General features: G+C 55.3%; 2 protein-coding genes across 2 annotated transcripts in view; one reads left to right on the forward strand and one right to left on the reverse strand.

Moving 5' to 3' along the window:
- Window positions 1-288: 288 nt before the first annotated feature.
- Window positions 289-1853, reverse strand: LOC311165980 (uncharacterized protein). Its single transcript, XM_084227475.1, has one exon. The coding sequence runs from the start codon at window positions 1375-1377 to the stop codon at window positions 454-456; it is 924 nt and encodes a 307-aa protein (XP_084083601.1). The 5' UTR covers window positions 1378-1853; the 3' UTR covers window positions 289-453.
- Window positions 1854-17608: 15755 nt separating this feature from the next.
- The window catches only part of LOC311165977 (proline-rich protein 12-like), a gene marked incomplete at its 5' end in the record, with an annotated part of 107422 nt that continues 107250 nt past the window's right edge, over window positions 17609-17780 (forward strand). Inside the window, one exon of the mRNA XM_084227473.1 lies at window positions 17609-17626. Coding sequence (XP_084083599.1) covers window positions 17609-17626 — 18 coding nt within the window. The remainder of the gene's footprint in view (window positions 17627-17780) is intronic.

A 17780-nucleotide genomic window follows, 5' to 3' on the forward strand; every position in this document is an offset into this window, starting at 1 on the left:
CTTCACTCTCAGGACAAGTCTTGAAGGTGCAAACCTTATTATTCAGGACGAACAGAACAGACTGGGGATACAAGCATCATACAGTGAACCCAGAATATACCTCCAAGATGCTCCAGTGCTCCTTGATGCCACCAGAAGATAGGATTGAATGCAAAAGATTTTATGGGGTTGAAAGTTGACAAATCTGCTCTCCCCAAGGAATTCCCACTGTTGGTCTGCGTCCCCAATGGATGTTCCTGCTGCTGGGTTTATCTAGCTGCCCACAGGGAACCAGGAAGATGTGGAGCCTCCAAGCCAGGTGTCTTCCCAGCACAGATCACCAGGACCACGGATCACCAGGGCTCTGCCCAACGGGGTCACTGGGGATCATCCAATGTGGATCCTCTCATGGGGGATGGAGCTGGAGCAGCGCACGAAGCTCTTCCAGCACTCAGGGCACTCACAGGGCTTCCCTTAGTGGTGCCTCCGTTGGTGTCGAGTCAAGTGAGAGCTCCTGGAGAAGCTCTTCCCACACTTCCCACACTCGTAGGGCCTCTCCCCGGTGTGGATGCGCCGGTGGGTGGTGAGGGTGGAGTTTTGCTTGAAGCCTTTCCCGCAGTCGGGGCAGCGGAAGGGCCTCTCCTCTGTGTGAATCCGCTCATGTACAAGGAGAGTGGAGCTCCTTGGAAACCTCTTCCCACACTCAGGACACTCGTAGGGCCTCTCCCCGGTGTGGATGCGCTGGTGTATTCTCAGGCCCAAGAGCCACCCAAAGCTCTTCCCACATTCCAAGCAGGTGTGGGGCCGTTCCCCTGTGTGGATCACCTGGTGCTGAATCAGGGATGATCTTTCTATGAAGCTCTTCCCACATTCCCCACACTTGTAGGGCTTTTCCCCAGTGTGGATCCTCTCATGCATCCTCAGGCCAGAGCTATGGCTGAAGCACTTCCCACACTCCCCACACTCATAGGGCTTTTCCCCAGTGTGGATCCTCTGGTGTTGCATCAGGCTCTCCTTCTGCCTGAAGCTCTTCCCACACTCCTCACACTCATAGGGCTGTTCCCCAGTGTGGATCACCTGGTGCCGGATAAGTTCTGACCTCCAACTAAAACCCTTCCCACACTCCAAGCACTTGAGTGGCTTCTCCCTGCCATGAGGCTTCTCCACCAGCTCTGAGCTCCGGCTGGATCTCCAAACACCTTCCTGGCTCAGGGGGTCTCTTTCCTCCTCACAGCTCCCTGGGCTGGGTTTGTAGCCCCTCCTTGTGCGGGATCTCCAGGGCTTTTCCTCTTCCTCCATCCAGACACAACCTAGAAATGAAAAATCCTGGTTTGAGGTAAAAAAACAGGATGAGAATGCCTTGAGCTGGGAGTTTCTCCATGCCCAAGTTGATCTCATTAAGTCACTGGATATCTTGTGTCTCTAAGAACCTCCAAAACACAAAAATTCAGCACAAAAATCCTCAAAAAATCAAAACACAGATCAAAAACTTCCCAAACACCAAGATTCAGCAAAAACCCCTTCCAAAATATAAAGATTCAGAACCCACAAAAAACCATAGCACAAAAATTAGCCCAAGAAAGCTCAGAAACACCAAGAATCACCCCTGTGAAAATCATGGATCCCCCTCCTTGGTCACCTGCCCCATGTGGTGAGGGGGACACGCTCCTGGGGCTGGGGGGAAGGCTGCAGATACAGGGAGGGGTGGAATCTTGTGGTTCTCCCTGTTTCTGCTCCTCCTTCTCCTCCTGTATCACTACTCTTCCTCAAACTCCTCTTCCTCCTGCTATTCCTCCTTCTCCTGCACAATCCCACCTTCTCCTCCCACGTCCAGTGTTTGATCCTTTTGTCCTACAACCCTGCTTCTCCTTCCCCTCTCCTCCTGCCCCCAGGCCCAGCACCCACTGCCGGCTCCCTCTTCCCCCCAACCCACAGCATCCCACCGCAGGGGCAGGGATGGAGCTGGGCCAGGTCGGGCTGGGGCAGCGCTGGGCTCTTGGCCGCTTCCGCCCGCACTCGGTCCCCACTGCAGCCGCTCCCGCCAGCACAGAGCGGGGGGGCCCGGCCTTGGCGCTGCCCCACTCCCACCTCCCCAAATTCCCCTCGCGGGGGGCGCTGGGGCCAAACGGGGAGCGCAGGTGGGGAACGCTGCGAGCTGCGGGTCTGCCTGGCAACTGGTGAGTCATCATCAGTGCGTGCTCTGATTGGCTGAGCACTGCCTGAGGGCTGGGGCTGCAGCAAGGGGGGACACCCTGCTCCAGGGGGGGATGACCCCCAAACGGGGGACCCCATGAAAGGAAAGAGAAGGAAAGTGTCTTTACAAAGAGATGCTGTGAATCCGCTCAGAGATAGGGCCAGGGAATTGTACATAAGGAAGTGACAGGAGAAGCCATCAGTTTCAGAAAATGTTATTAGTTGATGCTGCTCATCATTATTAGTTGTTAATAATTGATGCTGTTATTATTTGATGCTGCTGTTATTAGACTTCTGCTCAGCCAAGATCCTGCTAAAATCATGAACTTCGAGAAGAACAACAGACTAACCAGAGACATGGATATTGTTTGCTAAACAAAAATGGGGAGCATATTAGGAGGGGCGTATGTATTAGGTGGATTGGGATGTCTGTACTTCTCAAGTACTTGAGCCAATGTGTAAAGGCCAGATATTCAATTATCTCCCTTGGAACTGATCATGGGAATTCCTTACCCTGGTAATTCTCCACCTAGTGCAGGCTGGAGATAAGGGATGCACATTTAAAGCAGCAGGCTGTGGCCAGAATCCTGTCTCCTGTGAAATCTCTCCCACAGGAAGCTGGGCTGGCACTGACCCTGCCTTGGCACTTTGCTGTTCCCAACACCCACCCAGGACATCGGCTCCTGCCTAAGGAGTGCAAAGCAGCCCCACTGGTGACCAAGTGGCCCATGCCAAGTGTCCCTGAGGCCACAAACAGCCGCCAGCACAGCTCAACACGGGGGGACCCCTCAGCCTCGGCTCAAGGGCTCCGAAGCCCCGGAGATTTGCACTCCCCGCCGGCAGCAGCAGGAGGGGAGGCCGCCACTCAGCTGCCCTGAAGGCAACGCAGCAGCAGCCAGGGCTCCACAGCGGGCCAAGCCCCTGCGCCTGCCCACACATCCTCTGCTCAAATCCTCTGCCTGGCCACCCTCCCCGGCATCTCCAGCCCCTGGGGCCAAGCCTTGCTGCCACTGCTGCAGCTTCAGCGCTTTCTGGGCCTGCCCTGCCACAGCTGCTGGGGAACACAAGGGCACAATTCCACTCTGGGGCTCAGTTACACTCACACACTGGGCTGCCTGCGACTGCATGGCTGCAAAATTCACCATCTAATATTCTTTTAAATTGCATTTCTCTACTCATTTTTTTCCCCCCAAATCTCTTCCAGAACTTCCAAAATCCTCCGTTTCTCACCCCAAATCCCTCCCAGAACCCCCCAAATCCTCCTTTTCTTTCCCCAAATCTCTTCCAGAACCCCCAAAATCCTCCTTTTCTTTCCCCAAATCTCTTCCAGAACCCCCAAAATCCTCCTTTTCTCACCCCAAAATCTCTTCCAGAACCCCCAAAATCCTCCTTTTCTTCCCAGAAATACCTCCCAGAACCCCAAAATCCTCCTTTTCTGACCCCAAATCAGAGTCCTGAGCTTCCAAAGTTTATGGATGGCAAAAATTACCAAGGGATGGAGATGGAGAAACCCAGAAGGGGTGGAAAAATTGAGAGGAAAAGCCAAATTTTGGAGGAGGAAACATGTGGGGAGAAAAAGGCAGGAGGGGAGAAAATGGTGGGAAAGGTGAGGGGGAAAGGGTGGGAAAAATGAGAGGAAAAGGGTGGAAAACACGAGGGGAAAATGGGAAATGTGAGGGGAAATTACAGGAAAAGGGAGAGGGAAAAATGGTGGGAAATGTGAGGGGAGAAAAGTGGAAAATGTGAGGGGAAAAATGAGAAATGTGAGGGAAAAAAGGGTGGGAAAAGAGGAAATATGGTGGGAAATGTGATGGGAGAAAAGGGTGGGAAAGGTGAGGGTAAAAAAGGGTGAAAAATGTGAGATAAAAATGGGAAATATGAGGGGAAAAAAGGGTGGAAAAAGAGGAGAAAATGGTGGGAAATGTGACAGGAGGAAAAGGCAGGAAACATGAGGGAAAAAAGGCAGAAAATCTGAGGTAAAAAATGAGAAATGTGAAGGAAAAAGGGTGGAAAAAGAGGAAAATGGTGGGAAATGTGAGGGGAGAAAAGGGCAGAAAATGTGAGGCAAAAAATGAAAAAATGTGAGGGAAAAAAGGGTGGGAAAAGAGAAAAACTGTGGGAAACGAGGGGAGGAAAAGGCAGGAAATATGAGGAGAAGAAAGACAGAAAATGTGAGATAAAAAAGAGATATGTGAGGGGGAAAAGGGTGGGAAAAGAGGGAAAAATGTTGGGAAATGTGAGGGGAGGAAAAGGCAAGAAACATGAGTAGAAAAAAGGCAGAAAATGTGAGGTGAAAAATGGGAAATGTGATGGGAAAATGGTGGGAAAAGTGAGAAGGAAAAATGTAGGGAAATGTGAGGGGAGAAAAGGCAGAAAACGTGAGGGTAAAAATGAAAAATGTGAGGGGAAAAAGGGTGGGAAAAGAGGAGAAAAAGGCGGGAAACGGCGCCCGGCGCGGGTCCTCCCAGCCGGTAGGGGGCGCTACCCGTCGTGCCCCGCGCGGAGGGAGCGGAGGAGCCGCGGTAAAATGGCGGCGGGGCCCGGGCCGGGGTCGGGGGAGGTTTTGAGGGGTCCCGAGGGGGTCCGGAATGAGGAGGAGGGTGGTGAGGGGGAGTTGGGGGTGGGGAGAAGGGAGAAGAAGGGGTCGGGGGTGATTTGGGGGGGATGCGGGGGGCGGGAGGGGGCGGGGGGTGAGAGGGGAGGGGGCGTGAGGGGAGGAGGGAGCTGAGGGGGTTTGGGGAGGGCTGAGGGGATTTGGGGTGCGGGGAGGGGATTTGGGGGGAGATAAGGAGGATTTGGGGTTCATAGAGGGGATTTGGGGCGCGGGGAGGGGATTTGGGGGTTCATGGAGGGGATTTGGGGTGCGGGGAGAGATTTGGGGGAAGGAAAGGAAGATTTGGTGTTCATGGAGGGGATTTGTGGTGCGGGGAAGGGATTTGGGGTCAGAAAAGGAGGATTTGGGGGTTCTGGAAGGGATTTGGGGTTTTGGGAGAGATTTCGGGTGAGAAAAGGAGGATTTGGGGTTCATGGAGAGATTTTGGGTGAGAAAAGGAGGATTTGGGGTGTGGGGAGGGGATTTGGGTGAGAAAAGGAGGATTTTGGTCCAGGGAAAGGGTTTGGGCTAAAAAAAGGCACATTTGGGATCTGGAGATGAGGTTTGGGGGAGGAACAGAGGGATTTTGGGGTCAGAAGAGGAGATTTGGGATGAGGGGAGGAATTTGGGGTGGAAAAGGAGGATTTGGGGTGGGGATTGGATCATTTGGGGAGGGATTTTGAGGGAAAAGTTAAAGATTGAGGAGAAAAAAAGATTTTTTTATTTCACAAGGAGGGGATTTGGGGGCGGGAAATGAGGATTTTGGGGAGAAATTGAGGATTTTTGGGGCAAAATTTGGGGATTTTTGGCATAAAAAATGAGGATTTTGGGGAGCAATTGAGGATTTTGGGAAGAAATTGAAGATTTTGGGGGGGGTTTGAAGATTTTGGGGAGAAATTGAGGATTTTGAGGTGGGAATTGAGGATTTTGGGAAAAAATTGAGGATTTTGAGGTGGGAATTAAAGATTTTGGGGTGGGAATTGAGGATTTTGGGGAGAAATTGAGGATTTTTGGGGCAAAAACTGAGAATTTTGGGGAGAAATTGAGGATTTCAGGCAAAAACAGAATTTTGGGGAGAAATTGAGGATTTTGGGGTGGGATTTGAGTATTTTGGGGAGAAATTGAGGATTTTGGGGCAAAAATTGAAGATTTTGTGGTAGAAAATGAGGATTTTGTATTGGGAATTGAAGATTTTAGGGTAGAAACGGGAACTGAGGTGGGATTTGGGATCTTTACTCTGGGAGTTTAGTACAGGGAGAAGAATTTTGGGGTGGGAATTGAGGATTTTGGGGGAGAAATTGAGGATTTTGGGGTGGGAATTAAAGATTTTGGGGAGAAATTGAGGATTTTTGTGGCAAAAATGGAAGATTTGGGGGAGAAATTGAGGGTTTTGAGGTGGGAATTGAGGATTTTGGGGCAGGAATTGAAGATTTTGGGGACAAATTGAGGATTATGGGGAGAAATGGAGGATTTTTGGGGCAAAACCAGAATTTTGGGGAGAAATTGAGGATTTTGGGGTGGGATTTGAGTATTTTGGGGAGAAATTGAGGATTTTGTGGTGGAAATTGAAGATTTTGGGGTAGAAACGGGGTCTGAGGTGGGAATTGAGATCTTTACCCTGGGAGTTCAGCACAGGCAGAAGAATTTGGAACCAAAAATCGCCAATTTGAGACCAAAAAATGCCATTTTAGGGTGTGAAAAAGGGCGAAAGGAATGAATTTGGACAGAGGGAGAGAATTGGGGTGCGACCCCCAAATTTGGGGAGCCCCCAACCCCCCTTTTCCCCCCCAGCAGGGCATGGCCGTCCCATGGAGGAGGAGGAGAAGCCCCCCCGGGGGGGGGAGGGGCCAGCGGGGCTGGGCGAGGATGGGGGGGGGCCCGGGGGAGCCCCCCCAGAACCTGAGGGGTCCCTGAGAGCCAGCCAGGGGTTACTGGTGAGACTGGGAGGGGACTGGGAGGGGACTGGGAGGGACTGGGAGGGACTGGGAGGGGAGGTTGGGGGGGCTGGGACCCCCCTGAGGGGGTTTTGGGGGAGCTTGGGGGGGCTGGGAGTGCCCTGACAGGGTTTTGGGGGAGCTGGGACCCCTCTGAGGGGGTTTTGGGGGGCTTTGGGGGTGTTTGGGGTATTTTTGGGGTGGTTTGGGGGGGCTGGGACCACCCTGTGGGGGTGTTTGGGGTGGTTTTGGGGTATTTTTGGGGTGTTTTTGGGGTTATTTTGGGGTGGTTTGGGCTGGTTTTGGGGGTATTTTGGGGGTGTTTTTGGGGTGTTTTTGGGGGTGTTTTTGGGGTGGTTTTAGGGTGTTTTTGGGGTGGTTTTAGGATGTTTTGGGGGTATTTTTGGGGTATTTTTGTGGTGTTTGGGGTGTTTTTGGGGTATTTTGGGGTGTATTTGGGGTGTTTTGGGGGTATTTTTAGGGTGGTTTGGGGGTCTATTTGGAGTATTTTTAGGGTGTTTTGGGGGTGTTTTTGGGGTGTTTGGGGGGGTTTTAGGGAGTTTTTGGGGTGGTTTTGGGGTGTTTGGGGTATTTTTGGGGTGTTTTTGGGCTGTTTTGGGCTGGTTTTGGTGTTTTTGGGGTATTTTGGGGTTCTGGAGCCCCCGGTGGATGTTGGTTCCCCTCCCCCACAGAAGGCCCAGCAGCGCCTGCTCAGCGGCCCCCTCAGCTGGGGACAAGGTGAGGGGGCGGGGCCAGCAGGGGGAGGGGCAATGTCACCTGGGGGGTCCCAATGTCACCTGGGGGGTCCCTGTGTCACCTGGGGGGTCCCCTGTGTGACCTGGGGGGTCCCCAGTGTCACCTGAGGGGGTCCCCTGTGTGACCTGGGGGGTCCCCAGTGTCACCTGAGGGGTCTCAGTGTCACTTGGGAGGGTCCTGGTGTCACCTGGGCAGGTCCCCAATGTCACCTGGGGTGTCCCCACTGTCACCTGGGGTGTCCCCTGTGTCACCTGGGGTGTCCCCTGCATCCCCTGGGTGTCCCCAATGTCACCTGGGGTGTCCCCTGTGTCACCTGGGGTGTCCCCTGCATCCCCTGGGTGTCTCCGATGTTACCTGGGGTGTCCCCAATGTCCCCTGTGTCACTTGGGGGTGTCCCCTGTGTCACCTGGCTGTGTCCCCAATATCACCTGGGGTGTCCCCACTGTCCCCAATGTCACCTGGGTGTCCCCTGTGTCACCTGGGGGTGTCCCCAGTGTCACTTGGGGTGTCCCCACTGTCCCCTGGGGTGTCCCCAATGTCACTTGGGAGGGTCCTGGTGTCCCCTGGGGTGTCCCCACTGTCCCCTGGGTGTCCCCCCTGTGTCTCAGGTGTCCCCTGTGTGTCCCCAGACCCCCCCCACAAGCCCCCCCTGGCAGCGCTGGTGTTGGGGACCCCGGCCCGAGGGCGGCCCGGTGAGTGACCAGTTCAAACCAGTTCAAACCAGTTCACACCAGTTCAAACCAGTTCACACCAGTTCAAACCAATTCAAACCAGTTCACACCAGTTCAAACCAGTTCACACCAGTTCAAACCAATTCAAACCAGTTCACACCAGTTCACACCAGTTCAAACCAGTTCACACCAGTTCCCTTCCCAGTTGCTCCCAGCTCCTCCCAGTCCCTCCCAGTCCATCCCAGTCCATCCCAGTTCAGCCCAGTTTAGCCCAGTCCAGCCCAGTTCCCCTTCCCAGTCCCTCCCAGTCTCTCCCAGTTAACTCCCAGTCCATCCCAGTCCCTCCCAGTGTACCCCAGTTCATTTCCCAGTCCCCCCCAGTACCCCCCAGTCCCTCCCAGTCCCTCCCAGTATATCCCATTCCCCCCAGTCCCTCCCAGTTCCCTCCCAGTCCCTCCCAGTTCCCTCCCAGTCCCTCCCAGTCCCATCCCAGTCCATCCCAGTATATCCCAGTTCACTCTCAGTCACCCCCAGTCCCCTCCCAGTCACTCCCAGTCCATCCCAGTCCCTCCCAGTCCCCCCCAGTCTCTCCCAGTCTTCCCCAGTCCCTCCCAGTTCATCTCCCAGTTCCCTCCCAGTCCATCCCAGTCCCTCCCAATCCAATCCCAGTCCATCCCAGTTCACTCCCATTCCCTCCCAGTCTGTTCCAGTCCCATCCCAGTCCAGTTCATTCAGTTCCAGTCCCTCCCAGTTCATTTCCCAGTCCCCCCCAGTCCTCTCCCAGTCCCATCCCAATCACTCAGAGTCACTCCCAGTTCACTCCCAGTCCCTCCCAGTCCATCCCAATCCCTTCCAGTCCCTCCCAGTTTATTCCAGTCCCCCTCAATCCCCTCCCAGTCCCTCCCAGTCCCCTCCCAATCCCTCCCAGTTGATCCCAGTTAATTTCCCAGTCCCTCACAGTTCCTCCCAGTCTTCCCCAGTCCCTCCCAGTCCCTCCCAGTATATCCCAGTCCCTCCCAGTCCCCCCCAATCCCTCCCAATCCCCTCCCAGTTCCTCCCAGTCTCCCAGTTCCCTTCCAGTTCATCCAGTTAATTTCCCAGTCCCCCCCCAGTTCCCCCCAGTTTATCCCAGTCCCTCTCAATCCCCTCCCAGTCCCCTCCCAGTCCCCTCCCAGTCCCCTCCCAGTATATCCCAGTTCACTCTGTCACACCCAGTCCCCTCCCAGTCCCTCCCAGTTTATCCCAGTCCCTCCCAGTCCCTCCCAGTATATCCTAGTTTATCCCAGTCCGTGCTGACCCCCCAGGTTTCCCCCCAGGTTTGGGAGCCCGCGGGGGGCCCAGGGGGGGTCCTGGAGCAGCTGCAGCTCAGCAGGTCAGGGGGGACCCCAAAATGGGGAAGGGACCCCAAACATGGGGGGACCCCGAAAATGGGGAGGGGACCCCAAAATGGGGGGAGGGGGATCCCAAAAATGGGGAGGGGGTCCCAAAAATGGGGGGGAGGGGGACCCCAAAAAGGGGGGGATCCAAAATATGGGGGAGAACCAAAAATGGGGGGGAGGGGGACCCCAAAAATGGGATGGGGGTCCCCAAAAATGAGGGGGAGGGGGACCCCAAAAATGGGAGGAGAGATAAAAAATGGGGGGAAGGGACACCCCAAAAATGGGGAGGAGCCTAAAAATGGGGGGGAGACTCCAAAAATGGGGGAGATCCAAAAATGGGGGGATCCATTTTTGAGGTTCCTGGGTCCCTTTTTGGGGGTTCAGGGCCCCGTTTTTGGGGTTTGGGGGGGTTTGGGGTCCCTTTTTGGGGTTCAGGGGGATCTTGGGGGTCCCTTTTAGGGGTTCAGGGGGGGTTGACGGGGGGTTCTGGGGTCCCTTTTTGGGGTTCAGGGCTCCATTTTTGGGGTACAGGGGGGGTTCTGGGGTCCCTTTTTGGGGTTCAGGGCTCCATTTTTGGGGTACAGGGGGGGTTCTGGGGTCCCTTTTTGGGGTTCAGGGGGGGTTCAGGGGGGGTTCAGGGCTCTGTTTTTGGGGTCCCCCACCGTGCCCTGTCCCCGCAGCAGGGAGGGCTCCCTGTGTGCGGTTGAGGGGAGGTTCAGGGCTCCCTTTTTGGGGTTCAAGGGGGGTTCTGGGGTCCGTTTTTGGGGTTCAGGGCTCCATTTTGGGGGTTCAGGGGGGGTTCAGGGGGGTTCAGGGCTCCGTTTTTGGGGTCCCCCACCGTGCCCTGTCCCCACAGCAGGGAGGGCTCCCTTTGTGCGGTTCGGGACTCCATTTTTGGGGTTCAGGGGGATCTTGGGGGTCCCTTTTTGGGGTTCAGGGCTCCCTTTGTGGGGTTTAGGGGGGGTTCAGGGGGGTTCAGGGCTCCCTTTGTGGGGTTGAGGGGGGGTTCTGGGGTCCCTTTTTGGGGTTCAGGGGGGTTCAGGGCTCCGTTTTTGGGGTCCCCCACTGTCCCCTGTCCCCGCAGCGGGGAGGGCTCCCTTTGTGGGGTTCAGGGCTTTAACATAATTGCTTCCACATTCTTTCAACAATGGTAAACTTTATTAATAGGTAGAGCAACCCATATGGTGCAGTCATTATGAATTCTGCAGCCAATTTAAGGAAGCTCTTTATTTAACTTTCTAAGGTAATATCTATCTATCTAAAGGTAGATAAGGTAATATCTAAGGTAATATCTATCTAAGGTAATACTTATCTAATACATATAATAGCTAATAATAATAATATTTATTTAATATATAATAATAATGATAATGTTTATTTAATATATTAATAGTATATATTGTATATTCCTAATGTATGTATTTTCATAAAATACCTAATCTATAATAATTATTTCTATATGTTCCTAATATCTATATGTTAGTAACATATATATAATCTATCTTGTTTACTTCTATAACGTGTATCTATAAAGTAACTAATTTGATATAATTATAGGGGGTTCAGAGCGGTCTGTGGCTTGGCTTGGATTCAGCCACACCGACTCCTCCCCGAGGATTTCAGACAGCCAGGTCTGGCCACTGAGGATCCTTCTCTGTGGCCTGCAATATTTCAGATATTTCAGCTATTTCAGAACATTTCAGGTTCTGTGCCAGAAGCAGAAGCCCAAAAGACCTGGCCAGGTCCCTCTCTGCTCAGCGGCAGCAGCGCCACAGAGTGCGCAGGGAGAATCCTGACTCTCGCTTCTTTTTCAGAGAGCTCAGGATCAGGCCGGTCTGCGCTGCCAGGGAACGGATGTTAGGATCCTCCTCTCGTGTTGTCATTGTGTCAAGGTCTACAACAAAAATGGAGCCCGGATCAGACCCTGTGTGCATATTCAGAGACCCCTCGGATCCCCCCACCAAGGCTCCCCACTCACCAGAGAGGAGAGCAGACATGGTCTCCTCGTTCTGCTCCGTCAGGCGCCGTGCAGCCAGCCCTGGGCACAGAGCTCCATCAGCCCCTGCTCCCCCAGCAGCATGGCCGCCCTGCCCTCCCCCTCCAGCATCCACCAGGCAAGGTGGCCCCCAAAGCCACCTTGGAGGTGGCATGGAGGGCACAGGGAGGCCGAGACCCTGCCCAAGAAGGAACTTTGGGGAGTGGGACTCACCAAGGAATCTGAGGGCCGCCTCTCTCAGCGGGGCCTGAGGGCTCATCAGGTAGGGCTGGCTGTCCAGCACGAACTATTGGGCCTTGCTGCTGTCCTTGGCCAGCTGCAGAGAGCACAAAAGGTGAGGGCATTTCTCAGAGCAGCCCCGTGGCTCAGAGCCCTCCCTCATCCCAGGGCCGTGGAGGGGACATGGACGTGGACATGGACATGGACATGGAGGAGGCTCCTGTTGTTGAGCCAGGGCCAAGGGTGCAGCTCCAGGCTTTGGGCCCAGCTGCAGAGCTCACAAGCCCTCACATCCCAGCTTGGGGGGGCTCCATCCTCACCAAGCACTCGCCCACTTTCCATATCTGGTTTTTCTGCACCAGCTTCTTGAGCTCTTTCCACTTGAGGAGCTCTGCTACAGCCACGACGGCTTCCTTGGAGGCCTGGGGGGACAGAAGCTGCGAGGTGGCACCATGGAAGGAGCCCAGGCCACAATGGCCGGGAGCCCTGAGGGGTGTCAGCCATTTCTCTCAGGGTCAGTGCTCAGCCATCAGTACCTTGGCCACACTGGGGGCCTCATCACTCATGTGAAGAGCCAGCTGCACCAGGACCTTCCATGAGTTGCTCTTCATGGCCTCCTTGTCCCTCCATATTGTTTTAGCCAGCAGCTCTCTGAAGAGGGAGATGGAGCGCTCCCGCACACACTCTTCCTTCTGGTTAGGAAGGAGGAAAGGTGAGATTGGCACACAGCAGCTCCCTGCCTGAGGCCAGGAGGGGCTGAGCTGAGGTTTCCCGTCCTTTTCTCCCCTTAAATTTCCTTCCTTTCTCACTCCGTCATGTTTCCTGCCCTTTTCTCCCCTCATGTTCCTCACTATTTTCTCCCCTCACACTTCCCGCCCTTTTCCCACATTTCCATTTTCCCCTTACCTTTCCCTTCCTACTCTCCCCTCACATTTCAGGCCATTTTTTCCCCTCACATTTCCCAACCTTTTCCCCCTCACCTTTCCCTCCTTTTTCTGCCCTCACATTTCTCTCCCTTTTTCTGCCCTCACACTTCCTGCCCTTTCCCCACATTTCTATTTTCCCCTCACGTTTTCCTCCCTTTTCTCCCCTCACGTTTCCCACCCTTTTCTCCCCTCATGTTCCCCAGCATTTTATTTTCTCCCCTCTCCTTTCCTGCCCTTTTCCCACATTTCTCTTTTCTCCTTACCTTTCCCGCCCTTTTCTCCCCCTCACATTTCAGGCCATTTTCCCCCCTCACATTTCCCAACCTTTTCCCCCTCACCTTTCCCTCCCTTTTCTCCCCTCATGTTCCCCACCATTTTCTCCCCTCACACTTCCCGCCCTTTCCCCACATTTCCATTTCCCCCTCACCTTTCCCTCCCTTCTCTCCCCTCCCATTCCAGGCCATTTCCCCCCTCACACTTCCCCCCCTTTCTCCCCTCACCTTCCCCACCATTTTCAGACCACACTCCACACTCCAGACTCCCAGCCCGGCGCAGGCCGAACCCCAGCTGGGCTCGCAAGGCCCAGAACCACCCCAGGAGAGCCCAGGGCAGCGGGGCCTCCCACCTCAGCCTCCCACATCATCCTCACCACATCAAAGAGGCACCAGATCTTCTGCGCCGCCTTCAGAGCCATGCTGCTGGCCTCTTTCTTCTGCAGGTGCCCCAGAACGTTGTGGAAGGTGTCCAGGGCCATCACTGAAATATCCCAGGAAGGATGCCCCAGGAATTTCAGCATCTCGGGCAGGAGGGCCTTCATGTTTTTGGCCTGTGTACAGGACAGTTTCCATTCAGTGGGAATTCCTGGGGCTGCACAGCTCCCAAAACAGCCACCAGGCCACACATCATGGCAGGCAGGGCGTTCAGAGCAGCCACCCCAGCACCTGAATCTCCCAGCCCAACCAAGCCACCATCTTTTCTCTGAGACCTCAGAGGCCCAAGGTGCCACATTCTGCCCCCTGCTCACCGTGTCGGCGCTCTCCGACAGCGTCTCCAGAGCCCTGAGCACCAGAGGGACCATTTCCATCTTTGGAGATGCCCGAAGGCTCAAGTTCTTGTAGAGTGGCCATATTTTATTCTCCAGCACGTCACCGTAGGCCAGCATCTAGGAAAAAAATCATCAGAGAAGCTGGCACGGCTCCCCTGAGGCACCAAGGACACGACGTGGGCCTTTTCCCTGCGGACTCACAGCCAAGAAATTCAGGCACGACTTCTGCTGCCCGGTCAGGATGTTGTCTTGCCAGCTCTGGAGTTGCTCTTGCAGCTCCTTCAGGACCTTCTCCAGAGTCTGGCGCACGGAGAACATGGCCTTCCACGGACCGGCTTTGTCGCTGCGAGGCGGAGAGCGCTGTCAGCATGGCCGCCTCGGCTACCCGGGCCACGCTACCCCGGAGGTGGGCATGGCTGACAGGGTGTGGGAGCAGAGAGCTGCCCCTGGGCTGGGAAGCGTGGTGGGATGGAGGCCCAGCTCCTCTTGGGGTTCCTTGGCAGCCACAGAGTCTCCCCACATGGAACAATTCTCCAGGTGGTCATGGCCAGTACCTGAAATTTGGAGTGGCCTCCAGAGCTGTGGTGATGACGCTGGCGGGCCACTTGTTGGCCATCAGGACGAGGAGGGAGTGAAGGCTGTCAGCGATGGCCGTGTTTTCCTCGTTCCAGTAGCGAAAGATGTGTCTCACCACCCGTGGCACCTGCAGGGAACAGGGGTCAGGGTTGGTGCTGCCATTTTGCTGCGTCTGGGGCTGCCCTGCCCATCCCTCTGTGGGGATTTTAAATAATGCACTTAACCCATCTCAAAACACTGCCAAAAAAGGGGAGTTCACATAAATCACCACACCAGGCACAGATGACCAAAAAGGGAGGTGTTAATTCCAGATCTGAGCAGAGGTTTGGAATCAGCAGCCTGGACAAAATGCCAGGCAAAAAAAAGCACAAACAGCAAGAGCAGGGTGAGGCAAGATGGGGCTGAGCTGCCTCAAGGTGGCTTCAGGAGCCTCAACACGCTTTGGAGGGAGGGAAGGAGAAACCTGACAGGGCTCGAGGCAATCCCACCACTTACATCCGTCAGCCACATCTCAGGGGATTTCATGGCCTCCTGCAGAAACTCCATTTGAGCGTGCTTGTTCGGGAGATTGGAGCGTCCCAGGATCTCGATGGCCTCCAGGACGACTTCAGTCCTCTCTGCAGGCCCGAGGTATCCCCCAAAGGCCTGTGGGGCAGGGAGGAAGGGAATAAAATCCAGTGCCAGGCAGTGCCTTTTTCACCCCCTTCATGTTTCCCTCCCTTTTTTCCTCCCCACATTTCCCCCATTTTTCTCCCTTCATTTTTCCCACCCTTTTTTCTCCTCACGTTTCCCACCATTTTCTCTCCTCACCTTTTCCCCACTTTTCTCCCCTCACGTTTCCCGCCCTTTTCCCTCTCACCTTTCCTGCCCTTTCTCCCCTCACATTTCCCACCGTTTTCCCCCTCACATTTCCCACCATTTTTCCCCCTCACATTTCCCACCCTTTTCCCCCTCACTTTCTCCTCTCACATTTCCCACCCTTTTCCCCCTCACATTTCCCACCATTTTTCCCCCCCACTTTTCTCCCCTCACATTTCCTTTCCTTCCCTCACATTTCCCACCATTTTCCCCGTCACATTTCCTTTCCTTTCCTTTTCCCCCTCACATATCCCCCATTTGCTCCCCTCACATTTCCCCCACTTTGCTCCCCTCACATTTCCCACCCTTTTCCCCCCTCCCCGCCTCCACACCTGAACTTTCCAGGCGCTGGGCGCGTTCACCCAGGAGATGATCCGAGATTCCCAGTTTTCTGGGGGCTGGACACCACTCTCTGTCATGTCACCTAAAAAAGAGGTGACAGTGGGGACACGGTGGCACCCACACCAAGGACAAGGGGACATCACAAGGCCGAGGAAGACAAGGTGGGGAACGCAGCCCAGCGCAGCTCCTCTTACATTTCTGCGCAGACAGGAACGTCATGAGGCAGCAGAGAATTTCCACCACCACGGAGATGCTTTCTGCTGGCTTGAACAATTTGAAAAACAGATGGCCCAGCAGCTTCCCCAGGACTGGCATCTCAATCAGCTCTCTGGGATCATCATCCTCATCTTCATCATCATCCTGGGGGAGGAGAAGAAGGGTTGAGGGGAGGTCTGAAGGCACTTTGGGGGTTGTGGCTGTACCTGGGCACAGGCATGGCCTGGTTTGGAGGGTGGCTGGTCCTTACCTGCCGGGTGACAGTGTCAGCCAGGAGACGGCTCAGCAGCCGAATCCTGCCCATGGCCCTCTCCTGCACTTGTGCCATGTCACAGACCAGGTAGTCCAGCAGAACCTGGCGACAGAGAAGCTGCAGGTGAGGCCCCACGAGCTGACACCCACCTCAGCAGCAACAACATGGCTCCCTCTTCTCCTGAGAAACACCTGCACCGTCCCTTCCAGGCTTCCTAAAGCCTGCAGGGAGGGTCCTCCTCTGGCAGGAGGCAGGACAAGACCAAATACCACCCTGAGCTCAGAGTGAGGAACACCTGGACGTGCTCCTCACTCCTTCCACCCTCCCACTCTGCCCAGTCCAGACCTCCAACATGTCCTGCAGCATCTCGTAGCGTTTGGGTTCGGGAGTGTTGAGCACCATCACCTCCAGCATGGTGTCCATGGAGTTCAGAGCCTGTGAGGATGACAGAGAGCAGGGGCTGTGATCCTTCTGTCCCTCCCCACCCTCAGGACACCGATCTGAACTCGCAGTGTGAGGGGAGGGACGCAGGAACAGAGCTGCCAGCAGCGCTGGAGCCCAGCAAGGAATGAAGGAAGGAGGGTTCCAAAGTGAAGCTGAGGCTGGAAGCAGGAGCAGCCCAGAAGGACTGGAGGCTCCTGCAGCTCTCATCTCTTACCCGAGTGCAGAGGGATGCTTCCCGCCTTTGCATTTCCCAGCGTGGACGGAGGAAAAAGACGCTGCTGAAGCAGAGCCTCACAATGTTTCGGGTCTCCAGCTCTGTCCCGATGTTGCTGTTGAGAGAGAGGGGCCCAGTTGGATGCTGCTGCTGGGTGGGTGCAGCACTTCCAGGAGGGATGGGGAAGGTGGGCACAGAGCCCTGGGCAGGGTCTGCAGCCCCTCGGGCCGGTACCTCAGTCCGGAGAAGGCGAGCATGGCGTGCCGCCGCAGCCGGTTGTGAATCTCATCCCTGGGTTCCAAATCCAGCACCATCTGCAGGGCACAGCTGGGTTGGGACCTGGCAGCTGCCAGCCCCAACTGCCACCAGAGCCACGGCCTGGCATCCCAGGAAAACGGGGATCCCTGTCCCCATCACCTGGATGGTCTCCACCAGCTTGTATCGGCTGCAGAAATCAGCCAGCTCCTCGACGAAGTGATGGAGCCAGGCCTCCCTGCACAGGATGGTGATGGTGTGGAGGAATTCCTCCTTCTGCTCTTCTTCTTGGAACTGTGGGGGGACACAGCGACAACGGGGACAGCGTGAGATGAGGTCACCCAGCACCCTCCACCGGCCACAACTGCCATCCAACATGGCTACCTCGTCGGGGCTGCTGGCGAAGGCCTGGATGAAGTCCAGGGAGACACGTGCGTCATCAGGTACCCAGCTGGCATCTATGAAAGAAGGAAAGAAGGGAAAGTTTCAGGGAGAGAGGAATCAGCAGGATCTGCCTCCCCTTTGTCACTAGGCCCCAACCCCCTTCCCAATCCCTCAAGGGCCCCTCACTCACTGGGCTCCAGCGGTTCCACCAAGGTCACCTCGCCGGGCTCCACGATGGGTTCGCCCTTCTCAGGAGATCCCTCCTCCTTCCAGGCCACCTTGGGCAGCGTTGGAGATGTTGGAGTTGCCTTCTCCATTCCTGAGAAGAAAGGATGGCAGTAGGGAAATGGCTGCAGGCAGTCAGGTGAAAACCCGATGGCTTCGAGGCCAGACGTGAGCTGCGCTCGCAGGTTTGGCGCCAGCCGCGCTCTCCGCGTCCTCTCTCGTCGCTGTCCTGACGGACACTGAGGGTTCGGGGGCTGCTGCGGTGCCAACAGGGCTCGGTGACAACGGAACTGTCACCGTGGAGCCCGTTGTGACACCCCAA

The sequence above is a fragment of the Fringilla coelebs genome (genome assembly GCF_963513975.1).
Source record: "Fringilla coelebs genome assembly, contig: SCAFFOLD_48, whole genome shotgun sequence".
In the NCBI taxonomy this organism is placed as follows: domain Eukaryota; kingdom Metazoa; phylum Chordata; class Aves; order Passeriformes; family Fringillidae; genus Fringilla; species Fringilla coelebs.